Consider the following 17,729-nt stretch of genomic DNA (forward strand, 5'->3'; position numbering starts at 1 on the left):
TGAGCATCAGCCTTGAAAATCTGTGCTCATCTTACCAACAAGACCATTGTCGTTATTTTAGATTCTTACGAATCTCAATTACAAATATGTACATGCTCAGAGAGTATAATTCAAGTCATTAGAGATGTACTATAATATCTTCTCAATCTGCTTGAATTGCGTATTTCGATTTTTCAACTTTCATTTTGATTAACTGATTCTCCTTTTTATAAAGCTGTTCTATCAACACACTTTTGGCTGCATTTTCAAGTTGTGTCCTCAACACTCTTTATTGCAACTGAAAGCTGTCCTCTCAACCCACTTGAATGCAAACACATGGATTTTCTAAGACATTTTTCAACATGTAAATTTTTTTCAAGAGGTCCTTACTGACTCTGTGCAATTTTAAGCTGTCCTCTCAACCAGCTTGAAACATAATCAGGCATATTTCAAATGTCCCTTTGACACGCTTATTTACTCTTTTTTGGTGCTGTCCTTTCAATTCACTTTTTAGTAATTTTGAGCTGTCCTCTCATCTTGCTTCTTGCAATTTAAAGCTGTCATCTCAATTCTCTTGAAATGCCCACACATCAGTACTTCCCAGCGTTTAATTCTTTGGTCCTCCTGTTTTTTCAGAAGCTTTCGTATTTTTCTTTACAGTTGATGTTAAATTCAACTAAATCAATTTTTCAATTGATGATAAATCGCCGCTCGTGGTCAGTGATTCTACTCTTATTGATTTTTCTTTCATCATAGTAAATTCATATCTTTTAAATCATAATTTGAACGTTTATTCCAACTTTGTTTGGAACATTGTCATCTAATAACAATTTCAGGAGAGTCTAGAGCCAAATACCAGATGTGGTTTGAAAATGCTCCAAGAGAAGCTGTATTGTTTTTTTGGCTCCGCTGTACAATTGTAGATTATAATTTAATATGGTTTACCAATAATATATAAAAATTCAAAAAAAAAATCAAAGAGAACAAACAATTGAGAAAAGAGGATAAACAGTTCCCGGCATTATGATTTTGCTTTTACCTTTCCATTGATTTTATATGAAAACACACACAAAAAGTCAAAGCGAACCTTAAATCTCTGCAACTTTTTTTACGTGGGTAAAAATGGTTTGAAGTGCTTTACAAAGTTGTTCCTCACATTGAAATCTTTACGTTACAGTGTTTGAGTTGAAGGCATAGTTGAGTTGTTCCCTAGTGGTGTCAGAAATAATCAACTTTTTCCATGGAAAGTATCTTATTTATTTGAGGGTCTTTGAGGGTTGCCATAGAGCTATCCAAATGAGCAAAAACTTTGCCAGTATTGTTTGATCATTGATTGGAACAAAATCAAGAGCTAGGTTTCAACGAAGTTTAGAAATGAGAGTTTCATGTAACTTGGCGATTGAAAATTTGAAAATGTTTGGTATATTTTTTTCTTTTTTTTTGTTTTTTTTTTTGTTTCGATTATAGTCGTTTTACCAACTTTATGGCATTCGCGACTTTATCAACGTTGCAGTTGGCGGATCGTTATTGAAAAACTTATCCGGTACAGCTGTGTTCGATGTTTGCTCTTGGGCTCGAACTCGCGGACATCTGCTCAGGAGACAACAGACTTGCCAACTGAGCTATATCACAAGCCCATATTTTTTTCTTGAAAACGGCAATCAAACTATGTTTCAGTGGTTTTCTTTTCAGAATCTCTTAAAATAGATTTTATATAGCACAAAGAACATTCATCACAACACAGAATGATTTTTTTCTAACTGTGACGATGGGTTTTCTCTCAAAATTCAGTCAGGGAAACTTTTTTTGGAGGAGAAATAAATCCAACTGTTATTTTAAATTTCAGGGAATAGATAAGGTGAAAATTCATGTTTAAATACATGCGAAAAAAAATTCGCCTTGTCTCCCGGCGGGACTTGAACCCACATCTTGCGCCTCTTCGTTGCCCATGTAATTACATTCTATTACTGGAGACAAACTGGCGTCTTCTGGAAGTCTATCGGATCGAAGGAAATCGTTCTCCTATGTGATCATCATTTCCGTTGTTTATTTCTGGAGAAAGACACTTTAAAGTGCTTTCGATTTAAATCGAAAATTGTTAACGTATTCGATCACTTGGTTGGTTTACAATTTACGCTCATTTGGTGAAATTCTTTGTCCAAGTAAAATTTTGGGTTCAATTAGTTTGCCATAAAACTTGGTTTTATGTCGATTTTAAACATATTTATTGCAATAGAAAAGGCTTTTTCGAGAGACTTTCAAAATAAAACCGTGTTCTGAATCAGAAAGTTTTTTTTAGCAGATTCGATATTAGTTTTAATTCCTCAGCAAACATTTTTGTAGGTACTTTTCTCAACAACTTTGTTAAACGTTTAAAATACATTATAGACAGTGTTCGGCATCGCTAATTGCAAAATTAGCGACGCTAATTAAATCGCTAACTCATTCAAATTTAGCGATCGCTAATTAAAACCACTAAATCAGCTGAAAAAGTTATCGCTTCAAGTTTAAAGCGCTAATCGCTAATCACTAACTGTTGACTAACAATAACGTAAACAGCATGGCCAGAGGATGGATTATTGTTGCATCTCAATTCGTTTGCTCAAAAACTTTACAAATATGGTGGATTATTCATTGTGCCCAGTCTGATGAAATTTTTTTTAACCAGTTTTCACTTTTTTTCAAACTTTCAAAAAAGGAATGCAAAATTCTTATGATAGGAGCATTGCCAAACGTGGATCTATAAAACTAAATGAAATGAAAATCCAAATTTATTCTATGGCATTTTATCTTATCTTTATTTTACCTGATTTGAAATACCAGTGAAAAACTGTATTGTGAAAAGTAAATATCTCATCCACATCAAACAAGTTGTAGGAAGTGGATTTTTCCAGCACGATTCGTACATGTATTAAACGAGACTTGCCGGATGGGATAGTAACGTTGAAATCTAAAATAAAAAAAACTTGGAAATTTGGAAAACCCTTTGAAAATCCATCGTTTAACCTAAAAAGCACATTTCAACAAATCACCACATGTGGACGACCATGCTAATGTCACGTAAAATATTGATCAAGTAGACCGTGGACTGTACTTTTGCAGGCAAAAAAACAGTATCGAAAAGTTGACCTTTTAGCTATGAATTACATAAAGGATGTTTAAAATAGTTTAATACTGTTTAGCTATATTCCTTGAATTCTTTTTCTCAGAATGTTGAGAAAAGAAGTACTAAAAGAGAAAATAAAAGTAAATCTGTATGAGGCATTCCTGCCCTAAGACCATCCGAAGTGACCACTTTCACTTGAAGCGCATATTGGTGTAAGAATGATACCCGATGTCTCCTTAACTTGTCAAACGACAAAAAGATTTCTTCTATCAGTAATAATTCGTGAATTTGAAACAAGTAAATGGAAGTTAGCGGTCTTCATTTAGCGGAACCAAAAAATAGCGGAACTTTTTAATTCGCTAGCTCGATCAAAATTTAGCGGCAAAATTAAACCGCTAACAAAAAGTTATCGGACTAACTAGCGATTAGCGGATTAGCGTTTTTGTGCCGAACACTGATTATAGAATGATCGTATGAAACACGAAAAAACAGCATTTACCTACCAAAGTGGAGGCAATATACATACATATTTTTAGTTTCTGGCTTAAGCGATTAGAGTATACGATTTGGACGATATTCGACACCTTATTTATACATACTGAAAGAATGTATGAGAGCTCAAGTTTTTTTTTTCTCTCAACGCATGCGAACCGTTGCCAGCGACAATATTTGCTGCCTCTGTCATTAAGCAGAATTGCACAAAATATGGTTTACCAATAATATATAAGAATTCAAAAAAAAAATCAAAGAGAACAAACAATTGAGAAAAGAGGATAAACAGTTCCCGGCATTATGATTTTGCTTTTACCTTTCCATTGATTTTATATGAAAACACACACAAAAAGTCAAAGCGAACCTTAAATAGATAATGATTTTGAGCAATCTGGTTGCACTGACGGTCGCAGAGAGAACAACAAAGCTTCAAAATGTGCAAACATGGCGAACTTTTTATCAAGTCCGATTGAAACCACCTAGAGTAACAATTTTTACGACCTTTTACTTGCGTTAGTTGGAATTACGATTCGCGGTAACGTTTTTAATGACTTGAGTTATCATTTTCAATGCGATTTTATGTTTGCTGGGTCCCGATTTCAGGTAAACCTCAAATTCAAATATTCATTATGGATTTCAATCAACGACCAAAACCTAACACTCAGATCTTAAACACGGCACTTGCTTATCTCAAATTCAGATTTGCCGAAAAAAGAAGTGTTCAAATCAGTCCATACTGCCCCTGAATAAAATCTGAAAAAAAAATAGAGTTTTATAAGGGCTTTTTAGCCTGTCAGGTTCTTATACAAATTTGCTTCACGAAAATAAAATCTCTTTCTAAAACATCAACGAATGATATATATGTAGGGTACAGATGAATAGGTTATAGATTTAGAAAAATAATATAATGGAAAAACTTGCAATATCTGTGGCAACTTAAAATATAACACAAGCTTGTAGATTTTCATTTCATCGTGTATTCGTTTGAACGAAGAATTGACGAAAAGGAGAACGTTAAGTAAGTGAGAGTGAGAGAGATGGAAAAACGAGCGACGAAAAAAAGTTAGTTGAGTAACGAATTTTCAGGACTATAGACGCGGTTAGTTATTTGTTGATGATAGCAAAGAATCCGACAATATAGTAATTTTATTTTGGCTTTTTCGGTCTTGGATGTAGACCAAACAACGGTGATTTTTTAAAAACCCGACGTTTCGACCAGTTTTGTTGGTCTTTTTCAAGGGAACTAGAAATTTTATTACAAATTATTGTTGTGAGCGTTGTTTATGATTTATGAAATGTAACTCACTTTGCTGTCTGTTGTTTTTGTCGATTGCGTTCTAAAACTACAGACTTGCTGTCTGTAGTAACAACACTACATTTCATAAATCATTAACAACGCTCACAACAATTATTTTTTAATAAAATTTCATGTTCCCTTGAAAAAGACCGACAAAACTGGTCGAAACGTCGGGTATTTAAAAAACCACCGTTGTTTGATCTACATCCAAGACCGAAAAAGCCAAAATAAAATTACTATACATCATCGAATATTTAATTGATATTTATTTTGCTTCAATTGGAAGACGATAAATCATTATAGGTATCAACTCAAACCTTTGGATTACAAATGTGCTGATTTGATTCTATTAAACTGTTTATGGGAAGCTTCACTAAAGAATATGTTTGGTTAGACTAAAATTAAAATCGTTTTTAATTGGACCCCTACTGTTGATCCAATTTGGAGCCACGAATTCGCAACTATAACGCCGCGAACATTATCAACTGTTTTGCTTCGTAGTTTTAGTTCATAAAACCCCGAAAAAGGATGACATAAAATTTATATCTTCCCGGGTTTGTCGTTTTCCATTTTTTTTTTCATGCTTCAGACAATCCAATGTATCGACACATTAGGGCGATTTCGATGTCGCGCGGCCACAGCCAAAGGAACCGAATCGGAAATTTGATAGCCACGGGGCGTTCTTTTCCCTACAAACTTTCCCAGGGAACTTAGGGTAGTTCAGGTATTATCGTTTGCCTTTTCTCAAATTCGATACGAGTGTGTTGTTTGTTTCTTCTACTACCCTAACATAAATTTAACCATTAAGAGCCGGCTGCAAATTGATTAGTTTTGTTTTTCGCATGTCACTTCTTCGATACTATTTCAGTTGAAAGCTGAGCCCGTTTCCTGCGCAGGAAGGTTTGAATATTTATCTCGAATCTGGTTTGATCATTTGATCGAGAAGGTTTATGACTTTTTGTCCGGGCGCAAACGGAAATTAGAATAATGAAATACCATAAAATATGGAATAGCGCATGCCGCGCCAAACTAAGCCTCTCTGTTTTGACGCGTCTATCAGTCTAGACATTGGGATGGGGGATTAGTTCATAAAATCGAGTGACAACTGGTAGAACTGCAACAGTTTCATAGCTATTTTGTCCCAAGTGTGCTCAAGTAACATTCTCACGGGTATGATGAGATAATATTAGGCGGCATCCATAAATAATGTTCCGCAAAAGATGAACTTTTTTGCACTCTCCCTGGTATGTTAAAAATCGCAACGCCATGATGTACCCGTCTATGAAAATCACGTAACGCAGATGAATACTGAGTTAAAACCAGATCTCAAAGTTTCATACATTTCTGAGTCATTCGGCATAAAAACTAAAATTTCGATTTTCCGGATTTCCTTTAGTCCCCACGTACGTGATTTTTGAAATCCTTAAGTCGATTCATATAGAATATTTTTTTTGTAGAGAACAAAAATCGTTACGTTATGCTAAGCATACCTCCCCCCTCCCCTATGTCACAAATCGTTAAGATCGAGCTTACTCCCTCCTCTTCAAGAGCGTTACGTATGTTATGGATGCTCCCCTGTTTTGCTGTATTTCAACTTTAATTTTAACTCATCAATCAAATTTTGCGCTCATTCGAGTGACAATTCATAAACTCTTACTTTCTCAACGAGAACTTCCACCTTCCGGGTCAAGTGAATCGAGTGGATGAACATGAATCTTTTCGATTATTCAATCAACGCGATCTGGTTCTGGGGTTCCTGCCTTTCCTCTTCTTAGCATTCTTATCTTCGAATCGAATGCATCATCGCCGCTTCTATTTTATTTATGCAAGCTCTAGACTCAACCACAGTCGCTGCAAATGCAGATATTATTTCGATTGAATGGGGTTTCCATTGATAGATGCATGGGATCAAATATGTGCAACCCAATTGAGCCGTTCAGCTGAGCATGGGTGTGAACTAATTGACCTAGATTTGAAACCCAAACAAATCATTCATGAAACGCAGCTGATCGATCGGGTTTCAGTTGGCAATAAAATATTTGAAGTGGACATTTGGAATGCAGTGTTGTTTTTGCCGGCTTCTAAAAATACTCGGACTAAGATTACTCTATGAAGCTCACATCTAAGAATAGCTTGTGATTAGCGCCAAGACAGAGGTCAATACATATCTATATTTGCGAAAAAAAAACCCCACAAAATAAAGTCTTTAGAGACAACCAACCACCAAAACGATTTAGCGTTATAGGATGAATAAACCCAAGATGCTGAAAAATCTCAAAGAAAACAACAAAACAAACAACAACGTTCTAGCTGCTATGATGAATGTCAGAAGGTAATTAACCATTTACGCGGGTACGCGGCCGAAAATGTCATTCGGCCAATCAAATTTGGCAGACAACATGTCTCGCGCAACAATTTGAGAAAGTGAAATGGTTGCATTCATTCAGACGGGACGGGCCGGTGAATGATTGTCTTTGTTTTCTCATAGTAGATGGTTTGAGCTAATTTAAGGTGGTTGAGTTTTTAAACGGTCTTAATTTATTCTTTCAATTATGTATTACTCTTTATTAAGTATAGTTTGAAGAGCGTCTTTTTGAAAATTTACTCTGATGCGGCTAACAGCTGTTTGCAAAATTTGGTGAAGCATTGCCCGAGTTTATTTGTGATGAATAAATTAGCAATTTAGACAAGTTAATCGGTTAAACGAGGCGTAACATATCAGCGCGTCATTTCAATTGGATTGCAGCTCTTCTAAATGCTGTTATTTTTTTCGCATCCCATCTGTTGACGTCAGTTGTCAACATCAATTAACTTTTCCATTTTTGTCATCTTTCTTTAAATGTTTGATTATCCGTTTTATTTCGGTTCAAACTTTTTGATTTTTTTGTTGCTCATCGAAGTGCACTCTTCATAACATGTTAGTGAAATCAATTTGCAATCGATATGATGACTGAACCTTTATATGTTGCAATATCCTTTTCTAAAAATTAAATTAATTAAAAAAGCTGGCTTCAGAACAAAACTTCATTCTGAAGCCAGCTTTTTTATTCAATTTTCTTAGATCGAGAAATTATAAAGGGCCACAAGGTGTGAAACAACAAGGAAGCTATTACTACACCCAAAATAATCTGCACGTTGCTGCTACGTGAAAAACGACATAATATTTATCCAATTGATTTTCACGTAATTTGTACGGATAAAATAAGTAAACGCTCTCCTAATAGGAATTTTGTTCTATGAACATCACGTGCAATTTACGTGAATTTTTCATGCGTTCAACGTGTTATGAAAATGAAAACTACGTGAAATGTGTTTAGTATCGGAATGATATTTAGATTCTTTTTACTATTTGTTACGTTTCTATTTCTGGTAATAAAAAAGAAAACAAATTGAATTTCATCAAAAATATGATTTATTTTCATTACCATATTCGTCACACTGTCACTACACTTGAAACTTATATTTAAACACAATTCTGGAACTTCTTTCCATCGAGCTGCATAGTTTGTTGAATCCTGTAAAAAATGGAAAATATTAAACAATTAAAAATTGAATCATCAAATTGATAACCTGGTTAGGATCAGTAGAAACTAACTTCCATCCGGGCCGACTTGGTGCTTGGGCTTCCTCTCACGGCTCTTCCTCGTCTTCTCCACGGATTTCTTGGAGCTTTCTTCTAAGCTGGAAAAAACACAAACCACAGCATAAATTGCATGAAATTTCGAAAGGGAAAACAATTCACACTTACCACCTTGCTCCAGAGGCTCGGGTTTGTATTTCTCGTGTTTGCGACCCGCAGGACGTCCTTTGTGGTGTACTGCTCGTCTCCGATGCTGAATGCTATCGAGCTGCCGCATCCAGACAAAATCAAGTTAGCTAACTGACAACAATTCCCTTTTCCAATAGGAAAATACCACCACATGCTTAAGAAAATGGCAAAAATTGTATTCAAACCCATCCACCTATACTTTACGTGAAATTCATGTGACAGTTATATGGAAGTACATTAGTTACTACAAAGCATACGTAGAAGCGATGTGATGCCACAAAAGCTTAGTTTACGTGAAAAATCCCGTATAAATAATTTCTAAATTATTTTGGGTGTACATACTTAAGGTTATTTTATATATGATATAATATTGTTCTTAGACATCTGGTTTCTTCAAATAATACCTACTCAGAGGTGGAAAACAGATGAAGCTAAGCGCTCAAATGTCTAATTGATCTAATTAAATCACCAATCAGTGAGCAGGTATCAAATTTTATTTCATTAGAATGTCCATTTTTAAAACTATTTTATAAGTCTTTGAGAGAGTTTTGTATTGGATAGATATACAAGTTTCACCAAACTAAGCATGCCTAATCTATAAAATAATATAGCTTTGTTGATTTTGTTTGGTTCCGGCACGAATATACATTAATTATTGCAAATCTTTTGGGCTCTTTTTCCTGTCGAAAAGTAGAAAACAGCTACAAAAATGCTGCAGCTAATTTCTATTTGCCTAGCCTAGATACCTACCTTTTTTGACCGAGGGAGTGGAGGGTTACATAGATCATTGAAATAAATTCAATTTTCAAAATTGAGCGTTTTGTTTGACGAATTACTTGCATTTACTTATCGTTAATTGGTCCTGAAAGACACATGAAGTCGGCACGCTCGAAATTCATCAACCAATAATCGTTAAAAAGTTAATATTTTCATACCTATCCACTAGACTGGCCCAACTTTGTATGGGATGATTTTTACAACTTTTTTTTCAACGTGGCACCCAATAGATTGGTGCATTTAGGTGAAAAAATGACTTTCTGAAAGTTTCAGGTCATTTGGAAGAAGCACGAGCTGGCGCAAGGGACTTGAAATTTGTATGGAGATTTTCGGCAAAATGTATGAAAAATCGACATACTTTCACTCTTTGTGTTCTAAAATATGTTTCCAGTATGCTAGAAAGCTCAGAATTTCAGGAATTGTAGTTCAAACAATGACAAACAAGTTTGTAGAAGATTGTGACGCGATTCGAGTTGACAGTGATGAGTTATCCGCAACCGAATTTGTGATTTTTTTCCTATGGAAACATTCGTCCAAAATTCTAAAGAAATCGCATTTCAAGGTTCCTGCCTGAAATATTGCACCTCGCGTAACTTTTGATCTCATCGATAGAACTTTTCGAAAATTTCAGACATGCTAGCTTCATATTTCAACAATCGCTGTGCAAAATTTCAATAAAAAATGTTGCGTAGTTTCAGAGATATTGCAGTTTGAATGAGAAAAGTCCAAAAAGTCCGATTTTCGAAGAATTACTGTTTCTCAGGCCAATTTCCAGAAAGCTCAAACTTTGTGATATAATAGTGTGATAGTTGAGCTATCTAACGCAAAAAATTTGATCAAAAAATATCATCAGAGTAAAAAGTTATGGAAGTTCAAAGTCGAAGTGAGAGTGCGCGTGCTTCCAATTTCTATACAATTATGAACGGTACTGTATATCGTGAACGGTGTATGGGCTAATAATCGCCAGGGCTTTTAGATCTAGGGTGGAACAACTTTGACACAAAGTAGGCGCGGTGAAGAAGTTGGCACGCAAGCCAAAATTTTGACAGCCTATTACATTGTTTACGTTTTGTGTCAAAGAAAATCAATGAAAAGCATGCCGAAAAAGTCGTGCTTTGGTAGTGGTGTTTTATATGACGTCACCATCAACTTGATTGAATCGTTTTTGTTTTACAACAAACAACAGTGGCTGTAATGCCAAAACGGAGAAACAATCTCCTAGCTCCTCGGGCAAAAGCTGTAAGTTCCATTTAAATAATTCCCCGTAGAAACTCATAAAAACTGTTCTCTTCTTCAATCTTCCAACAGCGTTGTTCAATAGAAAGAAAGGTAAAGCTGAACCGTCTGACGGCCAACATCAGATGGCCCAGGTAGAGCAGACAGCAGCGGTCAAGAGATCCCAGCTGGCCTACGTTGACGCATCGATGGTCAAACCTCCTCGGCAGGTGATCAGCAAGCAAATCAAGTACGGCACAGCCAAGGCTCCGGTTGTTTCGCCGGCCGCTCGGATAGCATCACTCAAGAACGTGGGCGGCAACATAACTAGGACTCAAGGTGGTTCCCGACGTACGGAGTAGCATCAACATCACTTTTGGGCGAAATTGTTTTCACTGGTATGGGGGAGCGTAAAGCAATCTTCATCGAATTACTAAGGAAAAACTAGGAACGAAAACTGAACACACTAATCTAACCCATACGTTAAGCAGTACGAAGACAGTCATACAAGAGAAGATCGTATCAGTGGCCACGACTGTACTAGGAACGCTTCGTGCTCTGCTCAGCTACTACCCGGAGCATAGCAGTTTTTTCAAGCAGATGATTGCTTACAGACCTGTGATAGAAAAAACTCTCGCCATTTTCACCGCGGCCAGCAGTAAAAATTACGACCTCATTCTAAGAAAAATATAAGCCTGATGATTTAAATATATTTTTATTAGAAACAATTTTTTTAAATTTTGATACACAATAATGCAGAATAACTACAAAGATAAATTTTGACACTCTCACTATTTTTAATTCCTTAACAAAAAAAATCGGATCCGGACCATCGTTTGCTCGCTCTTTCCTCAACGATCTTCATTGTTTCCCTCTGCGAATGTTTTTCAGCTGTTCAGCGGAAATGCTCGGGCCACTGGACAACCGGAAGCAATCGATCGCACTTTTTTCGGGATGGCTTGGCTCTTGAATTTGAATTGTGCCTCAAAGACGTTCACGAATACTTCCGAATAATAAACTGAATTGATGACTAATAATAACTTAACGTTCACCTGAAAATAAAGAGAAAATTCATTATTGATTGTGACTTTTTTTTAATAATATAACCAAAGGAACTTGAAAGTCCATTGAAGTTTTCAGTGTAATTAATATCTTAAAATATATTAAAGTTTTCATTGGAAAGTAGGAAAATACTTGAAATATTGTACAACATATCATAGCATAAGAAGATTACAAATTAATTCCTTGTTTCCAAATTATATTAGGGCAGTTTTGCTTGGATTTTAATTTGAAATAAGTTTACTTTCCAACTTTTAGCAATTGAAATTATTCAGCTTTTCAATTCTGATGGTTCCAGAACTCACATTTTTCGCGTTTCTTCCGGTCCATTTCCTTCTCCTGAACGCAGACCATAAACATGTGATGAAATTCGTCCTCGTCGCTTTGCAATTTAGCCAGGTTTTTGCTTCTCTTGGTCTCGAACCGCTCGAGTCGAGCGTTTTCTGGAACGGGGGGATTCCTCGGCATCGTTCTTCGAAGATTTTCTAGTTGGTTCTATAGTATAGTTCCATCGGTTCCGTCATCACTCACTGTAATTAAAAAATCATAGCAAAAATGTTAAAAATTTGTAAGAGTAGGACTATAGTAGTACCTAATCTGACTTACCTTTATTATTTACTTGATTTATTCATTTTGGTGAACACAATTATCCAAGAATCGAGCAATTACATAACGGAAACCGTTTACCCATCTGCGCCAATCTCGCATCGAATTCTGGTTTCTTCTCCATCAGCTCGGATCAAGTGGCGCGACCCCTTCAGGACAGATTTAATTTCAGTATTTAATTAAATTATGAAATAAGCTTACTACCCACCTGATTCGGTATACTTCACGGAAATCGGAAACGTTGTATGCGACGATTCATTCTTGGTGTTCTCCTTCACTGAATAGTTGTTGTTGCTAAAAAGCCTGGAACTTCGCCTTACATTCTGGGCCTGCAGGGCACCGCCAGTCGTGTTGGGTGTTCGCGGCGTCATCAACTGATTGCATGTCTGACTAAACACAATCGGTTTGGTGTTTGCACTTTGTTGCTGCAGCAGCATCGTTGTTGCCCAGGAAGAAAAAAAAACTTAACTTAATACGGCAAAAGGAAATCGGAATATCTTATTCTTACCGTGGTGTTGCTTATCCTGTTAATTATGTTGCCCATTGTACCTAAATTGTGGTGGCCACGCATCTTTTTGTTACTGCACAGGAGAGCCACAGGAGGAACAGAGGGGAGAAAGATGTAGAAATTTACTGAAAAATTCACGAAACCAAAACAAATTTTAAATACTCACTGTCACTGAACCGATATTATTCCGTCACTCAATAATCTAAAACCGTGATACCTGCGTGCTTGATGCACTTTGATCCCTTCTTGTTTTGTAAACAATGTCACAGCATGGCTGATTGGGCTATTTGGCATTTTACACCACCCTAATCTATAAGCCCTGAATAATCGCACTAACTTGATCGCGTCGTCCCACAATGCAGCAGTTTATAGTTTTTCAAACCTTTTTTGAACTTTTTGCAAAGATATTTGTTATGAAATAAGCTACAACTTTGCCGAAGACACAAACTTTTTATCTGTAATTCTCATTGTGACAATGCGATCAAGTTAGTACTAATAATCCACCTATACACCGTTCACGATATATCGATGAAATGCGAAAAAATCACACATTCAATTGCGGATAACTCATCACAGTCAACTCGTATCGCGTCACGATCTTCTACAAACTTGTTTGTCATTGTTTGAACTACAATTCCTGAAATTCTGAGCTTTCTAGCATATTGGAAACATATTTTAGAACATAAAGAGTGAAAGTATGTCGATTTTTCATACATTTTGCCGAAAATCTCCATACAAATTTCAATTCTTTTGCGCCAGCTCGTGCTTCTTCCAAATGATCTGAAACTTTCAGAAAGTCATTTTTTCACCTAAATGCACCAACCTAGAGGGTGCCGCGTGGAATATAAAGATTTTTTTTTGTTATGGGCCAGTCTACTATCCACGTTAAGTGTTTTTTTTTACTTCTTCCATAGAAGTCATTTTTTACCATCTCTTGAGAAGTAAGATTGTGGTTATTTTTGAACCACAAGAAATTTATGCGGAGAAGAGAAAAATTGTTAATTTTTAACGCAAAGCAAAGCGAAAGAGTACCGGATCAATAATTATTTTACGTTAATTCCAAATTCATGAATAAAAATAAAGATTTAAAAGCATCCAAAAGGAGGAGGATTCCACATCCAGAATTCGCTTTTTGGTTGCACCCTTCTAAGCCACTGTACGCGGAACAATGTCGTCATTGCCGGATTTGGATTCGTCGGTAATCATGCACTTCCAGTGATGTTGTTTCGATTCTTCCGACTTCTCTTTTCTCTCAAAGAGACTTCCGGAAGTTTATTCGGAAGAAAAGAAAAGCCAAAAGAATCGGAAAAACGTCACTGGAAGTGCATGATTGCGGACGAATCCAAAGGCGATGACGAAATAGATTCGCGTAATTTTTATTACATATTGATTTTCCAAAAAAAAAAAAAAAAACATCACATCAACAGTGTTGATATAGGCGAGGTATGTTATAAGGGCATTGGAAAAATATAAAAAAAATGTAGGTACATCTTTGGCACATTTTTTTTTAAATTTTTTATGAGAATCAAAATATTTAAATCCCACGATGTTAGGAAATTAGTCATCATTATTTTGTTATCCTTAAATGATAACTTCACTACATTATATTCAAAAAAAATAATACCTCTTGATGTGGTATACATATGTAGCATCTAATCCGGCTGTTGCATAATGCCCCTTTTGACGGTTATTGATGAAATAATAGCTACCCGAAAATAATATTTCAAATTTCTTTACAAACAAGAGGCCCTTCTTGTGCTATTTGACTTAAATTTTGCATGTAAACTTCACACAACAATCTGCTTATTTGAGCCACTCTACTCAACAAAATAATCAGCGGGGACACGTGCTACCTTTCGTTATTCATATTGAATCATTTCCAAATGACACCGCCGGCGCAAACCAAAACAAACATCACGTTTGTCTTGAAGCGTTCTCATAGGGAGCGCTCCCGAAGAGCGCTCATTTATCTTTTAAGAGCGGAGCGAGAGGTAAAAAGAACTCCCTAGAACAGCGGTCGGCAACCTTTTGAGGCAGAGGAGCCAAAAATTGCAAATTAAGGAAATGTCCAAGTTTCAAAGAGCCGCAATTCATTTTATCCTTACTATAAATAATGGTGATCGCTAAGGTACATTGCATCCTGATGTTAACTCAGTTTTATTATCCTTTTTCATAACGCCACAGATTTTCGTTGTTTTATTGGCAAACGGAAGCGATTTTCTTTCTTCTGAATCCATTCATTTTCATAACGGGTACAGCTTAGTAACGTTAAAATTTTGGCGATTTACCATTGTGACCTGATAAAATTTATCATATTAATGGTGCAATTCTTCCTAACACCTATTCCCAGATAAAAAATTGACTTTCGATGTGTTCTGTTGAAATATTAAAAAGAAGCATTGAAAATTTTATATCATAAAAATGCATACTACAAGATGTAAATTGATATAAAAAAAATTAAACGAGAGTTTGTCATTATTATTTTTCTTCAAATTCTACAAATAAGCCTTAATTTTTTTTTTTGGTTTTGAACATTCGTTAAAATCCATTGCGGTTCATTTGTTTGTTATAAGCATAAAACTATCATTATAAATAGATAAATATTTTCCCGGCCTTAGAATAAATAAACCAACAAATTTTAATTCATAAATGCTCATTTTATGGATTGAAAAAAATTAGTCAAAATTTGACAAAATTAAACAATCGGTCGCGAGATGTGGTCTATAAAATGTGGTTATAAAATTTCTTTTGGAGTTTTTTTCATTACAAGCATTCCGATTCAGCTCTCTAGTTCTCATTTTGATTTATGATAAAATTAGAAAAATGGTTTCTAAAATTATATTTTTCGATAACGAAAATATAAGATTGAATTCTCAATTCTGTTCAAAATCGTAAGCCTTCCAAGTTGTTTCTTCTCCATACTAATGAAATCTTTAAAAAAAAATGTCTAAACCTCTGAGCCTGACATATATCATGGATTCAGATTGATCCTTCTGTCACAGTTTCTATGAATTCTAAACACAAATTAGTATTTTATATTTTTATACAGTTAGGGATTTGGAATTTATTCTATTTTATTTTTTTTTTCAAACAGATATTTTAATTTGTAGAATGAATTCTTAGTTTTTACTTGCGAATTAGTAATGTTAAACATTATAAGAATTTGTTGGCGGTCCCCTGGCCGAAAATGTTAATTAATTTTAATGATATAAGATTCGTTGTGTGAATAATTCATTCTAATTTTTAAATATTTCAAAACAAAATAATTTCAAATATTTCAAACAGTCAAAAAAATATTTTTAAAATACTTTTGATTCTTGACAGATTTGCTGTATTTCAGTGTATCTTGAATTTTTGGAATCGTCAAGAATAGATTCAACCGATGATGAAGAAATATGCTGGGGTCCAATGAAAGTTTTGATGGCTATATCGGATCTTCCATAACAATAATACATCTAACATAATAAGAAACATCTAACTTTGGCTTTGCTTCGCTGTATTTCATTTTTCAACGAACCGATTTTTTAAACTCCAATTTCAGGTTTTTGACGTTATTTTGATCATCACTTCATAGAACAAACCAAAATCAAAATTCTAATGACTTAGAAATCAAAATCAACTTTTAGAACGACAAAATATTTAAAAAATAATTGCAGAATTAGGAATAAGGTTGAGAATTTAAAAAAAAGACATAAAAGTTGTTAGAAGATATATATTAATTTATGGAAGAAAATGCTTCTTTACCAAATAGAGTTTCTCTTTCGGATAAATACCTAAAAATATTCATATTGTACATGAAGTTCTAAAATTAGACCGGCGCTCAGTTCCCGGTTTACAAAAATATTTTTTAACGAACTTGAAAATTAAGTTCACTTGAACTCATGTTCAAATTAGAATGAAGATCTTGGTTTTTTTTTCATTGTTTTGAAAAGGAACATGGAGAGATGGAATTCAATATTTGAAAAATTTAAAAACAAAATGTTTTAAGAAAGAAATTGTAATGCAAAAAACCATTATATTATCAGTATTCAAAGCATTATTAAAATCAACATCTGATGTTCATAATTGATCAGAACGGTGGTAAAGCAAATTTATTTTTAAAAAATTCAATCCAAGAAAAACAAACTCAATTTCATCATTTTAACAGTGAGGACTATATTTGACGATTAAAAAAATGCTCTGTTTTTTCCGATTAAATCATAAAAAAAACTCAACGGAAAACTTCCCGTGCCAGCGAAAAAAAATTTCACCGGGCTTCTAAATGATATATTAGACTTTTATGAAGAAGGTTTCTAAATCTCAGCTTGATTGCAAACTGACAAGATGCTGTTAATTTGTTCTATAGAAGTTTTTTGGTTTCTTTTTTAATCCTGGGAAATATTATACGAACTGAAGGAAAACATATGTTGCGTCCGTTTACTCTAGAAAATTTCGGGGATTTGCAAAATTTTCACACATTGAGCTAAAGAGCCGCAGTTATACATCTAAAGAGCCGCATGCGGCTCGCGAGCCGCAGGTTGCCGACCTATGCCCTAGAAGCATGACATCTTCGAGGCAAATGGTCACTCCTTCTCATTCCTTCACGCCGCTTAAAGAGTGAGATCAGATTTTAGCTCCGTAGGTGTTTGCTCTCAAATGAATCCGAAGCCTGCTAGTGGGTAATTTAGTGTTAAATGAATGCTGACCTTCAAGGAAAAAAGGATTCAAACTTCCGGGAAAAATAGCGATAGCCAAAACCCAAAATGGCGAAGAAAATATTCTTGATCATTGTTGTGCCAATTATGGATAAAATTTTAACCATTTTTGATTAGTGTATGAGAACTTCAATATTGGTTGAAATGACACTGCCAAAAATTGTAAAAAAGTAACCTTATTGGCAGTTCGACAGCAAAAACCGTAGAATGGTTACTTTATCCATAAA

At 34.9% G+C, this 17,729-nt stretch overlaps 1 protein-coding gene and 1 long non-coding RNA gene across 2 annotated transcripts; both read right to left on the minus strand.

Moving 5' to 3' along the window:
• Positions 1 to 8,177: 8,177 nt before the first annotated feature.
• On the minus strand, positions 8,178 to 8,772 carry LOC129744351 (uncharacterized). The gene is made up of 3 exons (XR_008736899.1): positions 8,623 to 8,772; positions 8,445 to 8,555; positions 8,178 to 8,389 (listed from the first exon to the last, which is right to left on the minus strand). It is a non-coding gene; the product is annotated as an uncharacterized LOC129744351 (long non-coding RNA).
• Positions 8,773 to 12,353: 3,581 nt separating this feature from the next.
• On the minus strand, positions 12,354 to 12,900 carry LOC129742066 (uncharacterized). The gene is made up of 3 exons (XM_055733912.1): positions 12,809 to 12,900; positions 12,509 to 12,725; positions 12,354 to 12,449 (listed from the first exon to the last, which is right to left on the minus strand). Exons 1-3 carry the CDS (start codon positions 12,869 to 12,871, stop codon positions 12,424 to 12,426), a joined length of 306 nt encoding a protein of 101 aa, XP_055589887.1. The 5' UTR covers positions 12,872 to 12,900; the 3' UTR covers positions 12,354 to 12,423.
• Between the last annotated feature and the right edge of the window lie 4,829 nt (positions 12,901 to 17,729).

This window comes from Uranotaenia lowii, chromosome 2 (assembly GCF_029784155.1).
Source record: "Uranotaenia lowii strain MFRU-FL chromosome 2, ASM2978415v1, whole genome shotgun sequence".
In the NCBI taxonomy this organism is placed as follows: domain Eukaryota; kingdom Metazoa; phylum Arthropoda; class Insecta; order Diptera; family Culicidae; genus Uranotaenia; species Uranotaenia lowii.